Source organism: Anguilla anguilla, chromosome 10 (assembly GCF_013347855.1).
Source record: "Anguilla anguilla isolate fAngAng1 chromosome 10, fAngAng1.pri, whole genome shotgun sequence".
Taxonomy (NCBI): Eukaryota; Metazoa; Chordata; class Actinopteri; order Anguilliformes; family Anguillidae; genus Anguilla; species Anguilla anguilla.
The window spans coordinates 28,522,346-28,549,284 of NC_049210.1; the positions used below are offsets into that span (position 1 = coordinate 28,522,346).

The window sequence follows — 26,939 nt, forward strand, 5'->3', positions numbered from 1 at the left end:
CGCGTAAGCGTCGCGTAAGCAGCAGGGCGAAGCAGCACGGCGCGACGCGTAGGGTGTCTCCACTGGTTCCGTTTGTGTCGCGCAAAGGCTTGCTTAAAGCTCTATATTCCAAGTAGCTCTCGCAGTCTGCAGTGGGATCACATCGTGTATATCACGTTTGTTCACGACTGTTGATTATGGGTTAAGTGAATACTTTGGTGAGAGACCTTTTTCAGTTTGTTAATTTGGTAATATTTCGTTAACTCGTAAATAGCCTACGTGAGAAAGTAAACGCTTTCAAGAAGTACCATAAACTTAAATCGCAACGTAGCCTGCATAACAATCAATCTCAAACTGTATTAATTTATTTGCTTGGTTAACAAGCGTGCCAATTTCATGAAGAATATGTAATGATCATAATAATAATAAATAATCCGTAATCAACCATTGGGAATTCCCGTGTTGTCTTGCCATTCACGTCAAAACATTTATAGGATCAGATTTAGTAAAATCAGCTAATCATGAAAAAGTCAGTAACAGTTTTAATCTTGAAGGGATATGAACACCACAACGCCATGAACACCGGAAGCTTTGAAGTACAAGTGCAATAAAGGCTTGCTTACAACTTCATTTATAAAATAGGTGCATTTTCATCGGCAAGACCACTAAATAATCTGATTTTTTTAAAGCTCTGTGGATTATCTGATTTTTATTAACAAGCCCTTTTTGAAAGCACGGCGAACGAAGACATCGGAGAAGTCAAATAGGCTGAGCAAATCTTCCAATACTCGAGCTAACAAACCGCTGCTCGGTGCATTCCCTTCTACGTCACTCAATAGCCTACGTCTTTCTGTGGTGTATTTTCAAATTTACCCCACCCCCTCCGCAAAATAAGACAGCGAAACTAAGTTTGCCTTTCCCCCAGGTTCCAGTTATTTATTTATTTTTACAAAACGAAAAGGCTTGTATTTTTTTTAGCTGCTTAAAAAATATCTGGGAGGTAACTAGGGACACACCCCCAGTAATATAAGAATGAAATATAAATCAGAGCATGTATACCTAGCATTTTAGAGCATATTTCTGTGTATAAACAGGCCAACGTGACGCGCGACAAGCCGAAAAAATAGAACAGAAGCGAAAAACTACGCTTCAGTTCGCTTGTGTCGCGCGAGCTTCGCAGCCGGTACGCGACGCGTTCGCATCTGGTGGAGACGACGTCGCCCGCTGCCGTTGTAATAACAATACTTCAACTACGCTTCAGTTACGCGCGTAATACGCGCGTAGTGCGCTCGCGGCCGATACGCGTGCGGTGGGTGCCCGGCTTTAGTTGTGTCGCCATGGACTTAGTTGTGTCGCCAAGTGCCTGGCCGCTTGCCGTAAAGGCCTTTGCTATGTCGTAACACTTAGGTGGCCCGGCGTGTATGTAGAGCTGCAGCACTTCCGTGGCGCAACTAAAAAAGGCGTCAGACTAGTGTTGTCATGATAACAAAATTTTGACTTTGATACCGATATCAGGTTTAGTATCACGATACTCGATACTGAAATGATACTGATTCGATACTCAGTACCTAACGATACTGAAATTACCTTAATAGATCAGAAATGTAATGTCCATAAGGGTTTTCGAATTCATGGTTTATTAACAACCTGGTTTATTAACAACCTTTAAATTGAAGCCTGTTCAACATATTAATAAGCATAGGCCTATAGTGTTACAACACTAAACAATAGAAAAATATATTAAATATATTTCAAAAATTTAACATTTGTAACCTAAATAATCTTTAAACATGTCTTTCCCTTTTAAATAGGTCTAAAAACTGCATATTTTAATAACAATACAGCATCTTCCTATTATAAAATATTTCCAGATTAGAAAACCTATTGCTACCGAACTGAACTGAGTCGAAGCTTGCGCTGTATCAACAAGGCTGAATGCACAAGCGCATGTCACCTGACTTGGCTACCTTAGTTGCTACTGCCATCTAGTGAAGATTCTGACAAATTACACTTTTCATCCTCTCAATCAGTAATGCAGGAGACACATTTCCCTGGCTTTTACATTTGACACAAAACTACCGAACGTCTAAAAATTCTAATACCGAACCGTTTCTTTTTTTTTTTTCAAGTACCGGAAAAGTGCCAAAGTTTCAGTATACCGTGCAACACTACGTCAGACACATATTCCAATCCATTGCTCAGCTTAGCAGAGAATGCACATTTCAGAGCGCCTCAGAGACAGATAGAATAATAATACATATTTCAAATAATAAATACGACATTGAAAAAAAAAACTAAACAAAAAACGAAATATCAACTCCCCTTCCCTGCTACCTGCGTGCTGCGCGCAGAGTATCATATTATTTATTTAGACATTGGCAGACTACAGAAAAAAATTGTCTTTTGTTTATATTCAATATTAGTTTGCAGCGAGAAACTGCAGCTGTAGACACAAGAAAGTTTGTTATAGACGCTTTCAATGGTAACAACATAAACAAACGTTACTGCGCATGTGCGTTGTTCTGGCCCTAACTTAACTTCCGGCAGACTTCAGCAAACAATCAATAACAACAGAGTCCCTTTAGACTATTTCTGATAACAAGCAAAATAAATAACAAGTAAATTGTTAGCTAGCTAGTTAAAACTATGTCAAGCCAGTATTATTTGGGGTTACCAGTCGAAGAAAAGAACCGTTACATGGCCAAACTCAAATGCGATAACGTTACACTACCAGAAAAACAAGCGACAGAAACAGATAACTGTTGACAGTATGCACCTTGCGGAGCATCATACATTCTTTGCATAATCCATAACTATTCTGGTTACATGCACATTCTTGTGTAAAAAGTGCAGTCTTTATATTACATTGCTTAAAAACGATGATTACATGAGACACAAAATGGGGCTAGTGCTGGGCAGCATGTGTAGCCAATGCAATTACTATAGGTATTTATTTGTATAGCATGCATTGATGTAAAAACATTGTGGCTCTAATAGTTTGGGTCATCTTGCTAGGTTACCACAACAAAAAATGATCAGGCAATGTAACATTGTCAAGTCATTGGAAACAGGTATCATAATGTTCGTTCAAAACGTAGCTATAGCGTATCAACTACTAGCATTGATCTAACATTTCTGTGTATAATTTATACAATGTTAGCTACGTTTTTATACAATGTTAGCTACAATCAATTTAGTTAGCTAATTGTTCATAACTATTGAAGGCTTGTTACTGGTCAGCTAGCTATTAGCTATCGCTTATCATGAGTTTGTTACCTGAAACAAAGTCAGTGCTACAGTGAGAGCACCTATTCGACCACCTTTGTTCGACAGACAGGAAAACGTAAACTGATTTGCAACTATATATGAAATAGGTGAAATATCGGTAACAACCTGTACCTAGTTAAGTAGGAAAAAATTTCCTTGTTATCCTCCCATGGTTATTTTTTCAACACTTTCACAATTTTTTTTCTGTGCCAGCAAATAAGTCAGAGGTGGTCCAGCGCTAGCTTTTGGTTGCTAAGGGGACGTGTATCCTCAACCCTATATAAATGAATGGAACTTAACAAATTTGCTAGCATACTGTATAAGTGTCCTGTCTTGCGTATTTGAGGTTAATATGAGAAAGGGTGGTCGCTATCAGCACGTCTAGGAATCCGTACATATTCACTGTTGTAACTCAAGTCGCAGGACGCAAAATAGCCGTTGGGAAAGCAGTTTGAAAGTATGAAGCAACGTCTGTGCCATTGGCTTTAATGGGTCACGATGAGATAATTACGAGCGCGTTGCTTGTCTTAAAGTTGATATAGTAAATAAGGCTGTATTAGTATTACTAAATGTGTATGTATGAAGTTGGTTTATTTATTTATACAGTTTATTATGTGTATTTTTACAGGACTTACATTTTAATAGGTAACGATGTCCAGTTATTTCTCAAAAATACAAAGTAACAATGGGCAAGCACCAGCTATAATAATTCCAGGGATTCAAGCAATTCGTTTCACAATTCCCTAGTTGGGTTACAAAGTTAAATAATGTATTTTTACAAATTTTCGAAATGGCATTTGTTCCAGGTTGCACCCCACAGCACAACAACCTGAGCCCAACATCAGTCTGCTCATCAGTTTAACTTTCACTCCGTTTGTAATCGGTGCCATATTAGCCAGTAAACACAAACCCAATAATAAACAAACACAGACCGGAAGTTAACTTAGGGCCAAGCGCATAACCTTGGCAACGCGCGTGCGTCCAATGAAAGCATCTATATTATGGTAGCAACGGAACGAAGTGGACTATATATATATAGGCTATATTTACCGTCATTGTTTTATTATACATTACATTACATTACATTACAGGCATTTGGCAGACGCTCTTATCCAGAGCGACGTACAACAAAGTGTATAACCATAACCAGGAACAAGTATGACGAAACCCCTAGAGAGAAGTACCGGTCCAAGTACAGGGAACAACCGCATAGTTCAACTTAGACCCTGGTGGTTAAACTGATTAACACTAACAACGAGAACGGCAACAACGCAATCTATGGAAAAATAAAAATAAATAAAAATACAAGTAGTCGTTAAGACTGGCGCATCAACTAAGTCACCTATTAAACAGCTGCCTAGTTACACCCCTAAGTTTAGTCATTTACAGGGGGGGAAGGGAGGGATGGGGAGAGGTGCAGCCTGAAGAGGTGGGTCTTCAGTCGTCGTTTGAAATTGTTCACAGTCTCAGCTGTTCTGACCTCCACAGGGAGGTCATTCCACCATCGTGGGGCCAGAACAGACAGGAGACGTGCTCTGGAATTATATATTATATATATTATTATACCAGTGTGTTTTCCCGCGTTTGCAGAGAAACTCAAATACTATCGATAAAAATGGTTTAGCTATTTCTCAGCATAATGACGGATGGGGCTGGGACGGTATGAAAACAATTTTCAACCGTCCACCACGTTTTTGCAATGTTCCATCACTCTCGTCATCACTGTTGCAATTAACGGTTAGATTACAGTGTGAAATATCCACATTACATATAACCACTAACCTATTTAAAGACACTCAATTTCAAAAATAACGTATATAACCGAAATATTTTGAGCAGTAATACTTACATAGCAATATGAGATTTTATCTGTGTTCAGTAGATAGAGACAGTAAATCAATGACAGAGACCTATCCGCTTCTGTTTTGCACCAGAGAACGATGTCAGATAGGTCTATCAGCAAAGATATGGCTTAGCTATGCCCCAAAGTCCTCGATAAAAATAGTACTTTCCAAGAAATTACGCAATATTGTTGACAACGTTTCGTTAGGTGCAGCATCTTTACTGCTGCCACATATTATTCTACAGTCAATATCTGGGACAAAATATTGAATAAATATACAACGCCATGTGTGGTATTACGCACAGCTGTATTGGAAGGTACCCAGGCATCACAAATGCGCATATATTTCACAAACGGATTGTCCAAGACAATATATGACCACTCATTCTCAAAAGGGACATCTCTACACGTAAAACTAATGGTAAGGTTGTATATTTATTCAATATTTTGTCCCAGATATTGACTGTAGAATAACATGGTATAATTTTTTAAAACTTTGTCTCGTTTATTTCGTTATTCGGTGAGAAGCGTTTTCACTGCCGTATTGGCATATTTTAGGGCTATTGTCAGGTTTATCTTGTTGCTATGACGAAATAAGATTTTGAGTGGGGAAAGAATATTTTTATGAATGCCCAGATAGATAATTTTGTCCATTATGAAGTTTGGACCCTCCCCTCACTGATAAAAACTAGACCCGATGGTCTCGGATTACCTAGTTGCGTTGCCATGGATGTCTCCTAGCCGCTTGCCGTAAAGGAGTTTACTAGATGTCGTAACACTTTAGATGCACAGCTGCACCGCTTACGCGCCGCAACTAATAAAAAAGTCAAAATGGCAGGCAAACAATATGGCGGACACAGGTGGTCCCAATAGCAAAGTTGTAGAGCACATTCAGATGCATAGGTCAATAACGTTTTGCATGACCCTTTGTTATAGCGCCACCAACTGGCCGACATAGGTGATTTGTAGTGCCTGAGTAGTGGGGGGCCATAGGAACCCACCTACCAAATTTGGTTGGTCTAGGACTTATGGTTGCTGAGTCTCAGGCACTTTTAGCGGAGAAAAATAATAAGAATAATAATCCTAACAGATACAATAGGGTTCCACCTGCTGCTTGGACCGTAATAATAATAATAATAATAATAATAATAATAATAATCATAACAATTTCCATGGACCATACAATACAACTTGACAAAGATCAGGGTTCATGGAATTAAAATAAGTTGAGAGAAACATAATGTAACTTTTCATTTGTTTTGAACAGATTAATTCCCTGCAGCCCATAGATGAGATGTTTATGTTTCCGAACTATCTTGCACTGGGTTCAAAACAGTGTGGCCTTGCTGACCGGTATGCAGGGGTTAAATTGGGGGTGGACCCGGGTGGACGGCATCCACCCACCTTTGGTAAATAAATAAATAATTTTGATTGACAGTTTTACAAATAACTATGACAAACCAGTCCATTTTTAGTAGGCTCCAGTCCATGTGTTCCCTCTAGCCAGTTACTCGCTCAACCAATCAAAAATCCGAAGAAAAAAACAACTCATGAGGAACAGTCGTTTATATAGACAGGTACAGAAAAAAAATAACGTTGATTAGGTTACAGGCTAATATCGTGCTTTCAAGTGTGTATCGACACTACCTTGGGCTTTTGTGTTTAAACAAAACCTAAGTAAGCATCATATACTACTTTCTCCGGATTACTCGCCAAAGTAAATTGTAAATCGAACGACGCGAACAACTAAAGTAAATACGGTAAGATCGCATCATGGCTTCCATTCCCTGCATAGTTTGTTGCATGGTTAGTCTTAGCTCTGCTGCCAATTTTACTAGTAATGGTACTTGTTCTAAGTGTCAGCTTGTTCTAAGTGTCAGCTTAATTTAGAATTGGATTCTATGACATATGTCCCAGACATATGGCCCTATACCTCTGGTTGCATGGTGCGTTTCAGAGCTAGCTAACAGAAATAGTATTTCAAAAGCCCCTTTAATTAATACTCTTAAACTAGAATCTGATATCTGTTATATTGAGACTGTGTCTGTTCCACGCATCTATGCCAAACGTAAAGCTAACCGTGGAATTAATGTGGATAACTTAATTGTCATTAAAACACGGCACGCTGCTATTATTCATAGTGAACCATCCTTAAAAATTGGACTATTAAATGTTAGATCACTCACTCCAAAAGCAACGAATTGATAATAGACCATAATCTCAATGTATTATGACTGAAACTTGGCTAAGACCTGATGAATATGTTGCGATTAATGAAGCGTCTCCTGTGGGTTTCATAGGTACTCAGGTGTCACGTCCATCAGGCAGAGGGGGAGGCGTTGCAGCTATTTATCAGTACTTATTGAGTCTAGCGCCTAAGCATGGATATATGTTCTCCTCTTTTGAAGTTCTTATTACTAACTGTGTACAGCCCGATCTAGCTAATAAAAGTGCTAGCAGGCAGTCCTTTTTTCTTGTGTCTGTTTACAGGCCACCTGGGCCTTATTCTGATTTCTTAAGGGAATTTGCTGAGTTTTTATCACACCTTGCAATTTCAGCAGATAAGGTCATAATTGTTGGTGATTTCAACATACATGTGGATAAAAATGGTGACCCCCTAGGAACAGCTTTTGCCTCTATTATTGATTCCATTGGTTTTGTACAGAATGTTTGTGAGCCTACTCACTACCGTGGCCATACCTTACGGTGAAGCCACACTATACACGGCCCCGCCACGCGGCGGCGCCGCCTCCATTCATTTTGAATGAGAGGAGGCGGCCAGACCCCGCAAGGCATGTTGGGATTGCCGGCGGCGCGGCGAGAGGCGGCGAGCCGCGGGGGAGATGGCAAAAATTCAACTTTGACCCCCTCACGGGGTCGCGTCTCCTGTGGGTTTCATAGGTACTCAGGTGTCACGTCCATCAGGCAGAGGGGGAGGCGTTGCAGCTATTTATCAGTACTTATTGAGTCTAGCGCCTAAGCATGGATATATGTTCTCCTCTTTTGAAGTTCTTATTACTAACTGTGTACAGCCCGATCTAGCTAATAAAAGTGCTAGCAGGCAGTCCTTTTTTCTTGTGTCTGTTTACAGGCCACCTGGGCCTTATTCTGATTTCTTAAGGGAATTTGCTGAGTTTTTATCACACCTTGCAATTTCAGCAGATAAGGTCATAATTGTTGGTGATTTCAACATACACGTGGATAAAAATGGTGACCCCCTAGGAACAGCTTTTGCCTCTATTATTGATTCCATTGGTTTTGTACAGAATGTTTGTGAGCCTACTCACTACCGTGGCCATACCTTACGGTGAAGCCACACTATACACGGCCCAGTGTATAGTGAATGAGGGTATCATTTTGAATGAGGGGAGGCGGCCAGACCCCGCAAGGCATGTTGGGATTGCCGGCGGCGCGGCGAGAGGCGGCGAGCCGCGGGGGAGATGGCAAAAATTCAACTTTGACCCCCTCACGGCGTCGCGGTAACCAATCTGATTTGATCTAATGATCCGTCAAGTAAATTGTCCCTATTTTTTTCTAATTTTAGTTCCACATGCTATTGTTCCACAATGGAGGACCTAACTCGTAATATCCGTATCGGGCTTCCCAACTTAATAAAATCTCCTACAGAGACATTGATAAGAGGAAGTAGCGTGGAGAAAAGTCTCTGAAATTGTTGGTGGCTCTGCAATTTAGTTATCGCCGCTACTATCACTGTTCAGTCTGAATAAAAATCATTTTTGCAGTAACCTAGCTCTGAAAAATGTTAATAAGCTGCCTAGCTAGACTGTCTAATGTCTAGCCATAGTGAGTAACAACAAACAGTAACAAACAAAAAAAAATCTTCATAATGTATGAGTTGCTAGTTGTTCGTTTCTACCAGCCACCTAGCTAGCTAACCAGATATAACTTTGAAGGCATTATCTGGCTAATTAGCCAGACAATGTTTTTGTTGTTGGTTGTTACTCACTAGCTAGACATTAAACAGCCTAGCTAGGCAGCTGACTAACATCTTTCAGATCTAGGTTACTGATTTTTATTCAGACAGGACAATGAATATGAAACACGATATTAAACCCGGTCAACATTTAACAAACACAACTGTCTGTCAAAAATAGGTGACACGCCCACAAACAGCCGATTGTGGGGACGCGGCGCGGCGACAGGCGGCCGTCGCCGCGTATAGTGTGGCTTCAGCCTGAGACTTAGTTTTGTCCCATGGTATTAGTGTGGTAAATCTTACCATCGCACCTCATAACCCTATACTATCAGATTATTTCCTCATTACGTTCAATATTAAGGCATCAAATCCTCCTGTATCAGAACCTAGACATTACTACAGCCGATCAGTAAACCCTGAGGTTATTCCAAAGTTTTTAAATATGCTTCCGGAGTCATTCCTCTCCACAGAAGAAAAGGCTGATGAAAATGTTGATGAAGCCGCTCTGGAACAATTGACTAACCAGCTAAACCTTACCCTCAGGAACACTCTTGATGTTGTTGCCCCCCTTAAAAGAAGAAACCCTAGTCGGAAAAAGCACACTCCATGGTATAACGATACCACCCGGGCCCTGAAGCAGTCTACTAGAAAATTAGAGTGAAAATGGCGGTCAACAAAGCTAGAAGTATTTCATCTTGCATGGAAAAACAGCTTTCTTCAGTATAAGCAAGCTCTTGCTTCTGCTAGATCTGCCTTTTTCTCAAAACGAATTGAACAAAACAGACATAACCCAAAATTCCTATTTAGCACTGTGGATAAATTAACTAAAAAACAATCATCAGAGTTTTCATCTTATCCCTCCAATCTTAGCAGCATTGACTTCATGAACTTCTTCGATCAGAAAATTGAGGCTATTAGAGACCAGATTTCCAAACTGTCTCCATCATGCACTATTTCTGTTCATGTTAATAAACAGCCCCGCACCTGGTTACAACAGGAAGATTTACAGACAGCGGTACTAAGCTGTTTTACGCCCAGTAGCATGGTCGAGTTATCTGAATTAGTTATGTCTTCAAAACCGACAACCTGTATACTCAATCCTATTCCTTCAAACTGGATTAAAGAACCATTTCCAGTACTAGGCCAGCATATACTAAAAATCGTTAACACATCCCTAGTCACAGGATACGTACCTGAGTCACTAAAAGTGGCAGTCATTAAGCCATTATTGAAGAAACCAAACCTAGAAGCCGATAAATTGGAAAATTATAGACCTATTTCAAACCTTCCATTTCTATCAAAATTATTGGAGAAAATTGTTGCTAAGCAACTAAGTGCATACCTTAGCTCTAACGGTATTCATGAAGTATTCCAATCTGGGTTTAGACCCCACCACAGCACAGAAACCGCACTTATCAAGGTTACAAATGATTTACTACTGTCAGCCAACCGTAACTCTGTGTCGGTTCTTGTGCTCCTTGACCTGAGTGCAGCTTTTGACACAATTGACCATGGAATTCTTCTGGACAGACTCCAGGCCTGTGTTGGACTTCATGGACAGGCACTCGCATGGTTTGGATCATACCTATGTGACAGGAAACAGTTTGTCAAATTAAAAGAAGAAGAGTCCAGCTCCTCAATAATGAAATACGGTATTCCACAAGGATCAGTACTAGGACCAGTACTCTTCTCGCTATATATGCTACCACTTGGCAATATTATCCGGGCACATGGTGTAGAGTTCCACTGTTATGCGGACGATACTCAGATTTATATTTCAATGAAACCTGGCGAAGCACGGCCGCTTTCACGGTTAGAGGACTGTATTGCAGATATCAAGGTTTGGATGCTTTCAAATTTTCTGCTCCTAAATTCAGACAAGACTGAAATGTTGGTTTTAGGTCCCAAAATATTAAGGGAGAAATTGTCTAGTCAGACACAGTCTCAATATTTAAATCTAGATTAAAAACGCACCTCTATGCTCAGGCTTACAATCAGTTATAGTCTGGAGACAGGGTGCGAGAAGCCTGTAGTCATAGAGCTTCGTAGGTGGCAATCCTTTCCTTACTGTCACCTGTCAATCAGCTGTGACCCGACTTTACATGGGCTGGCTCTTGATAGGCGGGTATGGTTGTCTACCCCTCATGACTGCATGGGCTCTCCATCCCTGTCCGAGTAGATATGCAGCCATATTCTACTCCTGGCGGGGTCCCCCCAATACATACCACTGCCACTTTACTCAATGTCTGCTATATTGCAAATTCCCTAATTGCCGTTTCTACCCTCTTCCCCACACTGCCGGCGGGGCTGTTGCCCCAACCCTCGAGAGTGCTTTGAGAGTCATCTGGTCTCCCCCACCTCTGTGGTCCAGCCCCTCCTTCGTCCTTGCCTCCACCCTGCCCACATCTGCCACCACCTGCTGTTCCCCATCACCGCCACCCGGCCCCACCCATCATCTGAGCCACATCACATATCATATCTTGTGCATAAACTGGCTGACATGCTGGTCACCAGTCGGCACCCTGAGCCGACCAGAGGAGGATGGGTTTCCCCCTTGAGCCTGGTTCCTTCCAAGGTTTCTCCCCATCTGCCACAGGGAGTTTTTCCTTGCCACTGTTGCCTTAGGCTTGCTCCTGTGGGGGTTTAGGCTTGGGTTGTCTGTAAAGCGTATTGTGACAACTGTTGTAAAATACGCTATACAAATAAAATTTGATTTGATTTGATTTGATTGTCCTGATTGTTTGGAAGCGGGCGCGGTAGGTAATTTCATTAACATGTAATTTCATCTCTGCAACATTTTAAAGAGAAATGAATAAACAGCCCCCACGAACGCCAGATATTATTAACGGCAACTTTGATTGCTTGAGCAAAATCAGCAGGTTGCTGGTCAGCAGCTAAACTAGGATTGAATATTTCCCACATAGCCTACATAACGTTTTATTCAGCGGCGACTGGTGAGCTGAAAATTGGTGGGGCGCAAAACATTCCTTTAAACTAATCATTGATCTCAACCTGTTTTCATTAGTAATTTTCCTTTATAATAAAGCATGCCAACGATCGGATTAATCAAATGGCAAGTAGCCTAACATACAGCGTCTTCATACTGTGTTAGAGGGATTAAATCATAAATTCAGTTTATCCATTAAAAATCTGTTTTAATCACCAAGTAGTCTACACTTAACAAACAAGATACACCAGTCTGTTATCTACCATGTTAGCTTTCAGAATAACCCAGCATATCTGCATTGCAGATATTTGCCATGGATACGAGTGCGTAGAAAGAAGTGCATGTATCCGCAAACAATGTTGATTAAAAATGTGCACAATTTCGTACTGCAAATGAAAATAAATGTAGGCTATAAGGCCTAGGCTACTCGCTAAAACTACCTATTTGGGGAGAGCTGGCTATATATGATAGTATTGAGTGGCCTATTTTGTGGATTAATTGTATTGATATTCAATGAAAATCGGCGGAAGATTCCGCCACTGTTTAGTGATTAAAACTGATTTTTCTAAATCGCATTTATCATTTAATCTCCCTAACACAATGCGAAGAAACTGTGTCCCTTTCCAATTGATTAGTCAGATGTTTGCATGCTTGTTAATCAGTGAAAATTAATGAAAACAGTTTGAGATCAATGATTAGTTTAAAGGAAAGTTTTGCGCCTCACCAGTTTAAGACAGATGGATAAAGGAGGAAGAAAATGAGGACAAGAGGAGGATGATCAATTATTTTCTTGGGTATAAAAAATTCTCAGCATTAATAACACTCAATAAACTTGAAATATATTATGTAAAAGCTTGCATCAATAGTATATTCTTTTTAAAACGTTGTTTTCCTTAATTACAAATATGCGCACAATACATTAAAGATACAACTGTTTTGAGCTGAGACATTCATTGTACCTTTTTTCACCCACTCCCAACGGATCTCAGGGTGCACCCACCTCCCAAATCCAAATTTAACCCCTGCCGGTATGGAGTGCACCAGTCTACAGTCAGATGGATTACAACGTGGAGCAACTTTCTGTACACTGTCCTAGGGTCAGTGAGGATCTGCATACCAGAGGAGAAAATAAAAGAACATTTGCCAGCGGAGTTCAAGGACTATGCAGACACTACAGTCATCCCGGACTGCATGGAGCTGAGGTGCCAGTGCCCATCATCACCTCTTCTCCAAAGTGAAGTGGTCTCTGCATACAAGTCCCACTGTACTCTCAAAGGGCTGCTTGGAGTTGCCCCTCATGGGGCGGTCACATTCACCTTTCCACTGTATGCCGGATCTATCAGTGTGACAAACAGATCATGCGAGAATCTGGAATTCTCTCGCTTTTGAGACCTGGGAAGGCCATCATGGTCGACCAAGGTTTTCTTGTTGATGACTTTGTGCCGTGTAAGATCTATAGGCCGACATTTCTCTCTGGCAGAACTAGCAAATGCTTTTATCCAAAGGGACTACATCCTCTGCTGGGCTTTTTTGAAGATGGAAGAGTCTCCCACCACCTCCACCCTCAAAAAAGCTTAGCAGAGGATGTACATATATTGCCTTGAGGACAAAATGTGAATCTTGTAAATATCAATTATCGGTATATACTAATCTGTTTTATATTGTTCAAGTTATTGAATATGGGTTTATTGAAATACATTCACTTTGTTCAATTTAACTAGTACGCAGATTTTTTTGGTCACCCACCTGTCAGATCTGCTCACCTACCTTTCTATAACAATTACCGTAGTTTACACAAGACACCAAAACACTCCAATGCTAATAATTTATCTTTACACTGTTAGTCGTTTACTATATAAAATTATGCTATACACATACCTATGACATTAGTATAATAATATACTTATGCACTGCCTGGCCAGAAAAAAAGTTGCCGTTTGGATTTTTTTGGATAGTGCCCACTGTACAAGCCTCTGGAGGCACTGTTATGATCTGGGATTGCTTCAACTAGTCAGGTCTAGGCTCAGCAACGTTATGTGGTAATAAAATGAAGTCAGCTGAGTACCTGAATGTACTGAATGACAAGATTATTCCATCAATAGATTTTTTCTTCCCTGACGGTACGGGCGTATTCCAGGACGACAATGCCAAGATTCATCGGGCTCAAATTGTGAAAGAGTGGTTCTGGGAGCATGAGGAATCATTTCCACACATGAATTGGCCACCACAGAGTCCTGACCTTAACCCCATTGAAAGTCTTTGGGATGTGCTGGAGAAGAATTTACGGAGTAGTTTGACTCTCCTGTCATCAATACAAGATAATGCAATTCTGGATGGAAATAAATGTTGTGACGTTGGATAAGGTTGTCGAAACAATGCCACGACAAATGCGCGCCGTGATCAAAGCTAAAGGCGGTCCAACAAAATAATAGAGTGTGCAACTTTTTTTGGCCAGGCAGTGTACATGAATAATAATAATAATAATAATAATAATAATAAATTTATGTTTAAATTGTATATGTATATCAATACAAAATTATGAAAACACAATGCATATGTAAAATTATGAGACGCAATGCATAACAGCAACATTTCACTGATGTAACATTTGTTGCAATCAGTATACACTTGTAACAGCTGTAACTTACTAACTGAGCTACTATTACTACTATTTACAATAATCAATAATTGGAATTTGTCATTTTTATAATTAATTAAGCTTTTCGCACGTTTGAAAGTCAGTCCTATCTCAATCTATTTATCTAGGGAAGCGTAGAGGTAAAAATAAAAAAGAAAGTCAATTTTTTCTTTAATTGTATTTGTGATTTCCTTGTCTCAGGGGATCCTCTGAATAAACATGTCTTCCTGTGTATAGACAACAAAGTCACACCAGTCAAATCCAGAAATCAACATCTGGCCCTGGATCTGCCAAAAGTAAGGATGGGATTTCCTCAGTGTATGTGTGCCCTCACTTGCCTTAATATATGGGCAGTCCACATAGCTTGTTACATTCGGGCATTTAATTACAACAAGGCCAAACACTGGCTGCTCCTTTGGATCATACACAATCCCATCAGGTGATGACCCCGTCCATGGTGCGTTGGGGTGGATAAGGAACCCACAAGGATAGTGGTTAACCTCCCTTGCTCTGCAGTACTCCTCTACTGCTGCAGGTTCCATGTCAAGCCCCTTCCTCATGTCTGTAGCCTGATGGTAGGTCTCAGAAGCGTTTTCTCGAGATTTTCGGCAGAGCTTTGTCCCCTGGTGTGACAGACCTCTCTGAATTTGGAGGAGGTGACGCGGGATCGCCTTAGTTGGTGCCACTCAACGCAGGAATTCTGTTCTTTTGTACTGTTCTCAATTGTGTGTGCTGTATCTAGGGATGTTTCCAGGGACATCATGTGGAGCTGCTGATGTTCAGTGCAGACCAAAGAATAGGTAGAGGGTCCCAGCCTGTAATCACAAAGTGGCAGCTGTGGGGGAGAAGGGGCATCTGTGTGTGGACAGGTTTTCGGCACTCTCTTTGTTGGTAAGTGATACAATAACACACTTCCTTGTTGCACTTTTCCGTACACAGAGTCAACCAAAGGTACATCATTGGCTAAAGCCATAGTTATTATCAATGGAGCCACATCACTGGGAAGGTCATGGTAGACTTCATCCACCCTGAGTGTGGAAAGTTCAGAAAGAGGTGAACTGACTCCCTTATACAAGTTGCTCCTATAAAAAAGACAAAGAAAAAAAAAAAAAAAAAATGAGCTTATTGTTTGAATAAAGTAAGATAAAGCATAAGTTCAAATGAAACACCTATGAATAAAGAAAGATCTTATTTGTATTTAAGGAGTAGTAGAAAGACCTTATTTGTGTGAAAAGCCTGAAAAGATTGGGTTTGGACTTTCTTGCTTGATCGACTGACAGTATAAATACTAACAATAAATGCTAAAATGAAATTTATCCTATAATCTGTGAAAATACACAAATCTGTTAAGCTGGTCACCCACCGCACGCGTAGCATAAGCGGCGCAATGTGGCATGGCGAAGCAGCACGGTGCTGTGCGTCCTGTGTCTACACAGGTTCCGTTTGTGTCACGCAAACGCTTGCTTAAAGCTCTATATTCCTAGTAGCTCTCGCAGTCTGCAGTGGGATTACAACGTGTTGTAGGATATGTAGTGTTTAGATTTTGGCCTTAGAGAGAGAAACAGGGAATAAGAATGTGGTCTGGCCTCCCCATCACAAGCATCAAAGCAAAGTGATTGGGGCAATTTTAAATTCCACTGATACCCTAATCTAGGCTGACAATCTATGGGTCTCACCTCCTCAGAAGAGACAAACCATATGGCACGGGACACCATATCGGGGGTTGGAGACCCTGCATGCCTAACATTTCCCATTACTTTTAGTTTGAATGTAATCTTTAGGTAGGCCAGTCCTTGCCATAAATTAGTCTGACCCCCCTTCCCTTCTCTCCTAAACCTTAACCCGGCATCACCCAATCAGGGCAAACATCCTAAAGCCATGCTGGGTAAGGTATTTAAGATGGCCACAGGAAAAAGTTTTTGTGTTGTGTTTGGTTTCAGAGCCTGGAAGAAGAGTTTTCCTCTTTTTATTTTGGTGGTGGTTCCTTGGTTGTGCGCTTGTGGCTGGTTTCCTTTCATCCTGTGGGGCTTATGCTGGAAGTGGGTAATACTTTGGCAAGGTCTGGCTTATCCGTCTCTCTCTCTCTCTCTCTTCTGGTATTTCTAGATTAGTTGTTTAATGTTTTGTATTATGTCTTCTGTTGGATAATTTAGAAGTAGAGTGCATGCATTCAATAAAGAATGTATGTTTTCATTTCATTAATATAATTGACTGCTTCTTATTGAATTCAATTATTTAATCTTAAAACCTGATATAGAGCTTGTTTTGACCTGTTGGTTGATTCCACCAGTTTTCTGTAGACTGACCTATCAAAGAATTCAGCAATTTAATTGATAATTCTAATTTTAAACATAATTATTAAATTAAATCAAATAAAATATATTTTACATGTAGGTTAAGTGAGGGGTTCTAGCATGCAATATCGTTGGTTCAGTATTCAGAGTGCTGAACAGTTTAACAAGGACATTGACTGTTGGAACCGCTGGATTCAGAAAATAAACATATTTTTAATTAATCCTTGCTTGTCCGACAGTGTATTTCACGTATGTTCACGACTGTTGATTATGGGTAAGTGAATACTTGGTGAGAGACCTTTTTCAGTTTGTTAACTTGGTAATATTTTGTTAACTCATGTAAATACATGAGAAAGTTTGTGCGGAAGCTACCGAGACGATTTGCTACCTTAATGCTGCGTGTAGATGGAATGAAAGGAGCCACACTCGCTCGTTGGAAAATACATGTTTACTTTAGGCCTACTATTAAAAACATGACGTTATGTTCTTAATAATAAAGTACAGTAAAGAAGAGGACGGACACCCAAAGTTCGCCCCCTGCACCCAAACCTGATGAAACTGGATAGGGAAAAAGATTGCTTACTTCAAATCAAATCAAAAATATGTAAACGCTTTAAAGAATTACCATAAGCTTCAATCGCAACGTAGCCTACATAATAATCAATCTCAAACTGTATATTTATTTGTAACTGTAATTTATTTGGTTGGTTAACAAGCGTGCCAACTTTATGAAGAATATGTAATAATAATAATAATAATAATCCGTAATCAACTATTGGGAATTCTCATGTCGTCTTGTTATTCACGTAAAAACATTTAAATGATCAGATTTATTAAAATCAGCTAATCATCAAAAAGATTAATAGTTTAAACGTGAAGGGATATGAACACTACAACGCCATGAACACTGGAAGCTTTGAAGTACAAGTGCAATAAAGGCTTGCTTACAACTTCATTTATAAAATAATTTTCATCAGCAAGACCACTGAATAATCTGCTCTTTTAAAGCTCTGTGGATTATCTTATTTTTATTAACAAGCTCTTTTTGAAAGCACGGCGAACAAAGACATCACAGAAGTCAAATAGGCTGAGCAATAGTTGGTTAAAAACTACCTTCCAACACTTCGAGCTAACAAACCGCTGCTCAGTGCACTCACTTCTACATCATTCAACTCGTTTTTCTGTAGTGTATTTTCAAATTTACCCCACCCCCTTTGCAAAATAAGATAGCAAAACTAAGTTTGCCTTTTCCCCAGGTTCCAGTTTTAATTTTGTTTCTGTCAGGACAATACAAAAACGAAAAGGCTTGTATTTTTTAGCTGCTTATAAAATATCTGGTGTTTATCTGGTTTTATCTTGTTCTCCACGACTGCAAGAGGGAACTAGGGACCACCCCCAGTAATATAAGGATGAAATATAAATCACAGCATGTATACCTAGCATTTTAGAGCATATTTCTGTGTATAAACAGGCAATCATGCCACACGGCAAGCCGAAAAATAGAACAGAAGCAAAAAACTACGCTTCAGTTTGCTTGTGCCGCACAAGTTTCGCACCCGGTTCGTGCCGCGTTCGAGGCTGGTGTAGAGGACGTTGCCCGCTGCCGTTGTAATAAGAGTACTTCAACTACGCTTCATTTACGCACGTAGTACGCGTGTCATGCGCTCGCAGCCGCTACGCGTGCGGTGGGTGACCGGCTTTACAATACATACTGTAGCTGCTGCAAGTGCAGTTAAACATTAAAACGTTCTTTTTTTAAACAATAAATTAGTGAACTTTTGTTTTAAAGGAGAATACATGAGTACAGTAACAATGTCTGAAAAAACAAATATGAACCAAATAACTACAGTACATATGCACTACACAATGTGTAAAAGCTAAAATAGTAGCCAATTATTATTAATCTCACTTTACTCATTTAAAATAACAAGGAACACAGAATGTTTGTAAAAGAAGTGGCAGAACTCAGAACTCAATCTAGTTTCTGTGAATCCCATTACTTTTACAGATGTTACCACACTAATGTTATTTATGGGATGTCATACAAAATATATATTTAAAGTAACCTTTAGCAGTATTAGATTCATAGCATTGATATGATTCACAGAAAATTGATTTGACGAACAGGAACCTGTCTCATGAACCAGCCTGCACTGAACCTGCAGGATAACTTTCCCTTACGCTCAAACTGTGAGTCTTTTGCACATAGACGCATAACGTTAGCAGTATGACTATGCTAGTGTTGGCTAGTACACAAACATGTTAAGGGCAAACATTACACGTCCGGATCTTACCTTCGTAATTGTGGATGTAGATTGAAACGTATAGTTTGAAGCCCTTCTCCTTTTTAGCTGCTGACATATGGCACGATGCTTGAATAATGCGACTAAAGTCTTTGACCGTAAGTCTGGGTAAGTCTTGAAGCGACCGAGTGAAAAACGCCATAGCTAGTCTGGTGTTGAGCACCGGAAACGAGCGCCGGAAATGAAACAGCTGGCTGACTCGGAATGCAGAAGAGAGTGTGGGTGGTGGCAGGATTTGAGATGAGCCAGGACCAGCCTCTCGAAGCACTTCATGATGGTGGAGGTGAGTGCAACAGGGTGGAAGTCATTTAGGCTTGCTGCAGAGGAGTGTTTCGGCTCCGGCACGATGGATATGGATTTGAAGGACGTGGGAACAGCTGCTTGGGCCAGTGACAGGTTGAATATGTCAGTCAGGACCTCAGTCAGCTGCCCAGTGCAGGCCCTGAGCACGCATCCAGCCTTACGTGCATTAATCCTGCTCAGTCCAGCACACATGTCGGTGAGGGCAAGTGTATGGGGCTGGTGGTCTACACGGAGTACAGCCTTGATAATCGCCTCCTGGTTGTCCCTGTCAAAGCGAGCGTAAAAGTTATTAAGCTCAACAGAGAGGGAGGTGTCGCTGGTTGGGGGGGAGGTGTTGGTGGGTTTGTAGTCCGTGATGACCTGGATGCCCTGCCACATGCGTCAGGGGTCAGAGTTGTTGCTGAAGTGCTCCTCAATCCTTAGCTTGTGGCTGTGCTTAGCCCTCTTGATGCCCCTTTTCAGGTTAGCCCTGGCTGAACTGTAGGCCTGTGCGTCACCTGATCTAAAAGCGGTGTCTCGTGCCTTCAGCATTAGGCAGACCTCTTTGTTCATCCACGGCTTCTGATTGGGGAATGTTGAATCCGTTTGAGGGTGGTAACACTGTTGATGATAGTGTTGATATAGTCCAAAACAGAGGAGGCATAGGAATCAATGTCTGTGTGGGAGTCCAGGGTGGCCTGAGTGGCAAACATACTCCAGTCCGTGTGTTGGAACCGGTGCTGTAGGACAGAATCTACCCCCTCTGGCCATACTTTAACTGTTCTAACTGAGGGTTTCACACATTTGATGAGTGGTGTGTACTTGGGGAGTAGGAACAGTGAGAGGTGGTCAGACTGTCCCAGGTGGGGGAGGGAAATGGCTTTGTATGCCTCAGCCATGTTGGTGTAAACATGGTCTAAGGTCTTGTCCCCTCTTGTAGGGGACATGTTGATGGAATTTGGGAAGTACAGTCTTCAGGTTGGAGTGGTTGAAATCTCCCGCAATAATAAAGGCTGCCTCCAGGTGTGTAGTCTGTTGCTTGCTTATGACAGCATGCAGTTCTTTCATTGCAAGCTTAGCATTAGCGTCCGGGGGGGTGTATGCTGCTGTCACAACAGTAGATGTAAACTCTCTGGGTAGAGAGAAAGGTCTACACTTAACCATGATATGTTCTAGGTTAGCATGGCAGTGACTCTTGATAATGGCATTGTCCGTGCACTAAGCTATGTTAACATAAATGCACAGTCCCCCACCTCTGGTCTTACCGGAGTCATCAGCTGTTCTATCCGTCCTGAGGATGTAGTGCCCCGGTAGCTCAATGGCACTTTCGGGAACACCGCTGTTAAGCCAAGTTTCCATAAAAATCATGACGTTGCAGTCCATAATCCTTTTATGAGTGGTGATCCGCAGTCGCAGTTCATCCATCTTGTTTGCCAGAGACCGTACATTGGCGAGGAAAATGCTGGGTAGAGATAGCCGATGAGGAGAATTTGCATCGTAATAGCAAGGACCACACATTGTAGCCAATTCAGTATCGTAGGCATGCATTCAAACACTGGGACATTTTTGTGTGCTTCATTTTCTCTGAACAGAAGTACACAAAAATGGTGCTTTGGGAAGCCGACACTGGAGGCGATGCACTGTCAGGCACAGGCAACAGGCAAGACCTAACAGGCAAACCAACCAGGGATCTTTGAGGCATTGAAATGGGGCTATAATCCTTAGCTCTCAACCCCAGCACCTTCAGCTTGACCTGACAGTCAGTCTCAAGCTCAAATGATCGGAGATGCAGCAACTGATTTTGATACTCCTGTCTACTTAGCTCTAGCTCCAGTTCTTTTAAACCCAGAGCAAGAATGGGATGAGCGAGAGACAAGCGTGAAACACCTCGATCTATGCATGGAGACACATTCAACACTGCTTCAGCCTCTGCTGTAGCCCAAATCTGCAGTGGTTCCAATTCAGCTGCAAAACCTGTGAACTAATTTTCGCCAAGTAGGATTTCCTGAGCCACCAACTGCATGACACACTAAAGAAGTTTGCTATAAGTAGCAGATTGTCCTTTGGCAACGGTCAAATTGTTCCACAGTGGGGAAAATGGTAAACTCTTCCAAATTAAATTTAGCCAATTCAGTTAAAATTTAGTTAATAGATGAGCCCCCAGTTCTTTTATGACCTGGTCTAGGGTCAAACTGTAACAGGATGAATGATAAGGGAAATGAGTGGAGAATAGGCAAGGGAAAAGTACTGCAAACTGACCAGTAGTTCCAGTCTCTATCTGCCAGTCCAAACCTAAAGCTGGCTCGTCTTCAAAGGATACTGGGCACGGGATGGCTTTGAACACTGAGCTTTAGCAGTTAGTTGGTAGTCTGAAATCAAAAATCCGGACAGCATACCCCAACAGGGAGTTACAACTCCACCCAGAGTACCTTCAAAAACAATAAAGAAAAAATAACAAACTTGTGTCCTGAAAGGGATGGGGAGGTTTTGTAGTCCGTCTGGGAACACACTGACTGATCGGAGCACTATACGGTGAGCAGAGGGCAAAATTAAATTTGAGGTCAAGAACAAGCGAATGGTCAAACATGAGATCCAATTAGCAAACAAAGCAAAGGGGCTAGGTGAGAATCGGAATTGAATACGAGAGCTAATGGTCAGACACGCAAAATCATGGGGCAAACAAACTAGAAGGGCTAAGGCAAGAATTGGAGTCGAGGAGAACGAGTCAGTGGTCATACACAAGATCTAATCAGCAAACAAACCAGAAGAGTGAGACAGGAATCGGAATCAAACAAAAATATGGTTGAATACGCAAAGTCAAACAAAGCAATCACTATACACAACACACCAAGCACGAGTACTAAGAACTAGTCTCCACTGGTAAGTGGAAAACAGCTGATTTTTTCAAGCCGAGTAACCGGAGATGGAAACAGCCAATCATATGATGAACCAGAAAGACAAAACACACGCAAAAAATGTAAACAAACTTACGGCAGGGGTCGTAACACTAGGTCATGGCATATTGCAGCAGTAATGTTAGCAAAGTATAATTAGCAGTAAGCTAACATTAGCCAACTTCAGGCTGTTTGATTAAAATGTGGAAGATAGCCAGCAATATAATTAAAAACAAAAATATTCATTGTAGCTTGCTGTCACGCTATAAACAATCTGCAGTAAATGGTTCCTCTTGATTGTATCTCACAAAACTCTAGTCTCAAGTTTTCAAGTTATGAGGCAGAATTGTACTTTTCAGCGCTTGTGACAAGTATTTCAGCTATGTTGAATTTGGTATTGTGTATACCAGCCAGTTTATGATGTAGCAAACCCTTAGCATTCTTTACACAAAGGTGTTTTGAAAATTGACTACAGTTTTTTGCAAAACTATTGTCAGTTGGGTATCTTTTTTTTGAAAGCACAAGGGGCTCATTAAAAGTGGAAATCAGAGATTTAGGCCTGTATGTATATATCATGTAAATATCATATATAGAATCATAAAAGGTGAAAAAGGGACGGGACAGACAAGCACTAATGTGTAGGGAACATACCATACCAACTGTTCCTTTGATGACCTGTTTGCATGCACCTGGACTCAATTCTGGCTAATAAGGCTGTTGTGAAAAATATTTACACAAGATTCACTGTGCTGCAACATGGGTGTGGATAGCTTTTCAGGGACTTGGTAGTTGGGTAATATGGAACACATCAAAAACACATCTAAAAATTGACTTTTGTTGCCAATATTGATAGAATATCTCAATTTATTGTAAAAACTTTTTCTGGAACACTGACATTTTTGGCACAATTTGGTACAGTTTGGCACAAGTAATAGTAACTATAAGGGCATGCATGAACAAAACCACTGTAGAATGCAAATGGATTGAGATATTGACACCAAAATGAGGAATCACAAACATCCATAGCTTTTGTAGCTCATCAGGGAAAAAATCTAAAACTTAAATGTTTGTTTCCTTTTTTTTGTTTGTTTACATTGTTTACATTTCTATTTCTGTACATCACTGTTGTGAAAGCGTATCAGAAATTGGATTTATGTGTATTCTGTCTACTTTCTCATATTGGTGCAGCTCTCTTCTTTAATAAAAGCTGTGAACCATACTTGTACCCTTTATAGTTTTTTAGATAGATTTGGCATTACTAAAAAACAGACAAAAAATTGGCCTATTTTACACTTGGTAGGAAGGGGTTAAGAGCATTAACATCATATGGGGGTGTATGGGGGAATATCTCTCTGGTAGCATAATTTCAAGCGGTAGCTTAATACTCACCTCTATCGACTGGCTTTTAGTTAAAGTTCCTGCTTGGTCACTGTTTCGTGGCTCTGTTTTCTTTTTATGTCTGTTTTATTATTCTTCCATCTATTATCTATACCTGCTTATCCTGAATCGCAGGAGCCTATCCCAGTGTGCATTGGGTGACAGGCAGGAATACACCCTGAACAGGTTGCCAATCTATCGCAGGGCACACACCATTCACTCACACACTTATATCTATGGGCAATTTAGAGTCTCCAATTAGTCTACCTACATGTCTTTGGACTGTGGGAGGAAACTGGATTACCCGGCAGAAACCCACGCAAACACGCAGACTCCACACAGAAAGGCCCAGGCCAGGATTCGCACCCAGGACCTTCTTGCAGTGAGACAGTACTACCCACTGAAGGGTGATGTGCTTAAAAGGTGCTGTATAAATAAACTTGACTATCTTATATTTTCCTCAACCTTCTCAGGCACTAGCCACTGCAGGAAGAGAAAATTTAAGAGATTTGGTTGGTTAATGGGGAGATACTGTCTTATTTTACCTCGGCATCCTTGTCTTTAGTAGCAGCTACCACATCTTCTTCCAGTGTAGAGACGACCTCCATGTTATTACGATGCCTGAGAGAGAGTTCATCAATGTACTGATTACTGTCTCGTTCAACTTGCTCCTCTGCTGGGGGACCTCCTCCAACCAGCTGCCTAACCCAGAGGAGTCCCTGCAACTCTTTTAGACCCTCGACTAACTTCTGGGATCCTTTATCTGTGGCCTCTCTGCTTAGCCCCTGGAAACCAGAGGGGTGGGCTCGCAGATAGCGGAGGACATTTTGAAAGGATCCACAGAGTGCCTGTTCTAGCCCTGCCAGATGGATTTTCCCCTCCTCACCCTGCAATTTCTGCCACCTTAACTCCTGAGTGGCAAACCTTTCTTCTAAGAGCTGGTGCCCCTGTAGTACTCTCATAAGCCCACCCCAAAGCACTGCTGAATTCCTCTCCACGTTCAACAGAATGGTTGGGAGGAGGACTGCTGTCTCCATCTTCCAAATGCATTCATCCAGGATTTTAATGGTACATTGCATCTCCAGAGTTTTCACCTTTTCCCCAGAGAGGTTCAGGATCTTCAGAGGTTCCTTGGTTGTCTTGGAACACATTCTAGGTTAAAAAAAAAGTCTATGTCAAAGAAGGATCCAATAATTGAAATTTATTTACTGTGCATTCATGGTAAAAACAACTTCAGTGTTCACACATTTAGCAGTTTGAAATATAAAAAACAAACATCTAGGTGTCACTGTAGGGTTTACATTGTAATATGTTTTAGAATACAATTATCAAAATTACTATAAAATTATAAGGGTTTATCTGTTCAACCAAACGGATAAGTTCTACCCAGTACACAGTCAGCTAGTGGTGAGATATAGATATGACTACGGGTGGGCGATATTGACTTAAAACTATATCATGATATTTCATGGTATTTTTTGCGGTAACAATATAAACGACAATATGAAAATAATACCATGCAACGCTATCTTTTTGGCCACAAGTCACATCAGCATACAGTCTTGAGAGCCGTGCAAACACAAACATTGATCTAAAAAAGTAAAACTTAATCCTGACCATCATCAAATACTAAACTATACCAATTAGGCTAAGTAGGCTAAAAAATAGAATATGAATTTTATTCACAAAACAAAATTCCAGTGAAAATGCAAACACCAATACTCGCAGGATTCATAATCTAACCCCAGGAAAAACAAATGGAAATATACTTTTCTTCTGTAAAAGTGCAAATAATGTTTAAATAGTGTAAACTTAACAAGTCTTAAACTATGCTGCAAAACATCAAAACAGTATATAAACACAATAATGATTCAAATTAAGTACAAGTTTGAGATGTAAACGCCGATTCTGACTTTATTCATAAACTAGGCTACATACAACAAATTAACACTTCTGGTAAATCATCTGGGAAAAAACTTGTCTTGAGGCAAGAGCTGTTCAAACCCCATGTAGTGGACCGTAATGCTAATGTATGGCTTCGTCACTCGGCTGCTCCACATGTCTGTGGTTGCGGCATAAAATTATAGACCACTATAGACAGTATCTACTAGTGATGTGTGGATCGGCTCTGACGTCATCCGAATCCGCATGTACGCATAAATCATCCACCCGCCACCCACCCGAACAAATTATTTTCTCCAAATTAGAGACTCGCACCCGATCACGCATTACCATTATTTCTCATTATTTCGCTGCTGTTGCATATGACATACCCAGCACTTGACTCGTCAAGGTTAAGTATTTCACTAAATCGTTCCCACATGGAACTTTTCTGCCCTTCCTTTTTTTTGTTTTTAATTCTTCTTTTTAAATTTTCTCTCGGATCTTTTTTGCCTCCAATGCTGCTTAAGGCAAATGGATGCCGCAATTGGTGCAATGAGAGTCTAGTCTGCTAATTCGTGCCTGATGAAAAATAAAGCTTAAAATATGTTCACATTTTAGAGAATGTAATTAATATTTTCCTCATTAATGATGTATTATTTCACCCACCCGCAACCCATCCGCTATTAATCAGAATATTAATTGCTATGACTCGGCCTGCCCGATCCTCGGATTAACCGCGGTGCCCGCGGATGTAAGTGCGATCCGTGCATCACTAGTATCTACGGTCCATTTTCTGGATCATTAGCCTGAATCCCTCATCAACAGTTCGGATTGGCAACATGTCTTTGGCTATGAAAATACCGCCGCCTCCGTCAGTTCGTTCCAGCGTTTACTTTAAAAAAAAAAAAATTTTATCATAGGGAGTGCCATTGGCAAACGTGCTGACAATACCCTTCTGAATTAAAGGAGTTTGCTTAACGTTACTTGTTGCCGCTTTCTCCTCACGCAACTTCTGGCTTTCCTCATATTCCGATCGGTGTTTTTGCTTGAGGTGGTGGGACAAATTTGATGTGTTTCCACCTTTGTTGATACGGGTTTTTGACACACTTTACAAATCACAGACGTTTGATTCACAACTGATCTTTTGTATCCGAACCACTTCCATATTACGGACAGGGTTCATACACTTTTTTACCAATGATTTTCAATGACTTTTCCATGACTTCTCCACAACCTTTAACTGAATTTCCATGACCAAAACAAATGACTTTATCTCAGCGGGACGATTTAAAAT

At 40.8% G+C, this 26,939-nt stretch overlaps 1 protein-coding gene across 7 annotated transcripts in view; it reads right to left on the reverse strand.

Annotated features, from left to right (window-relative positions):
* iqcd (IQ motif containing D) overlaps positions 1 to 26,939 on the reverse strand; it is a 104,495-nt gene that overhangs the window by 51,122 nt on the left and 26,434 nt on the right. For 4 of the 7 annotated variants that reach the window (XM_035379695.1, XM_035379696.1, XM_035379693.1 and 1 more), the window contains exon 2: positions 24,307 to 24,913. In XM_035379695.1, coding sequence (XP_035235586.1) covers positions 24,307 to 24,913 — 607 coding nt within the window. The remainder of the gene's footprint in view (positions 1 to 24,306; positions 24,914 to 26,939) is intronic. The other 3 variants (XM_035379698.1, XM_035379699.1, XM_035379697.1) reach the window with 2 other exon arrangements.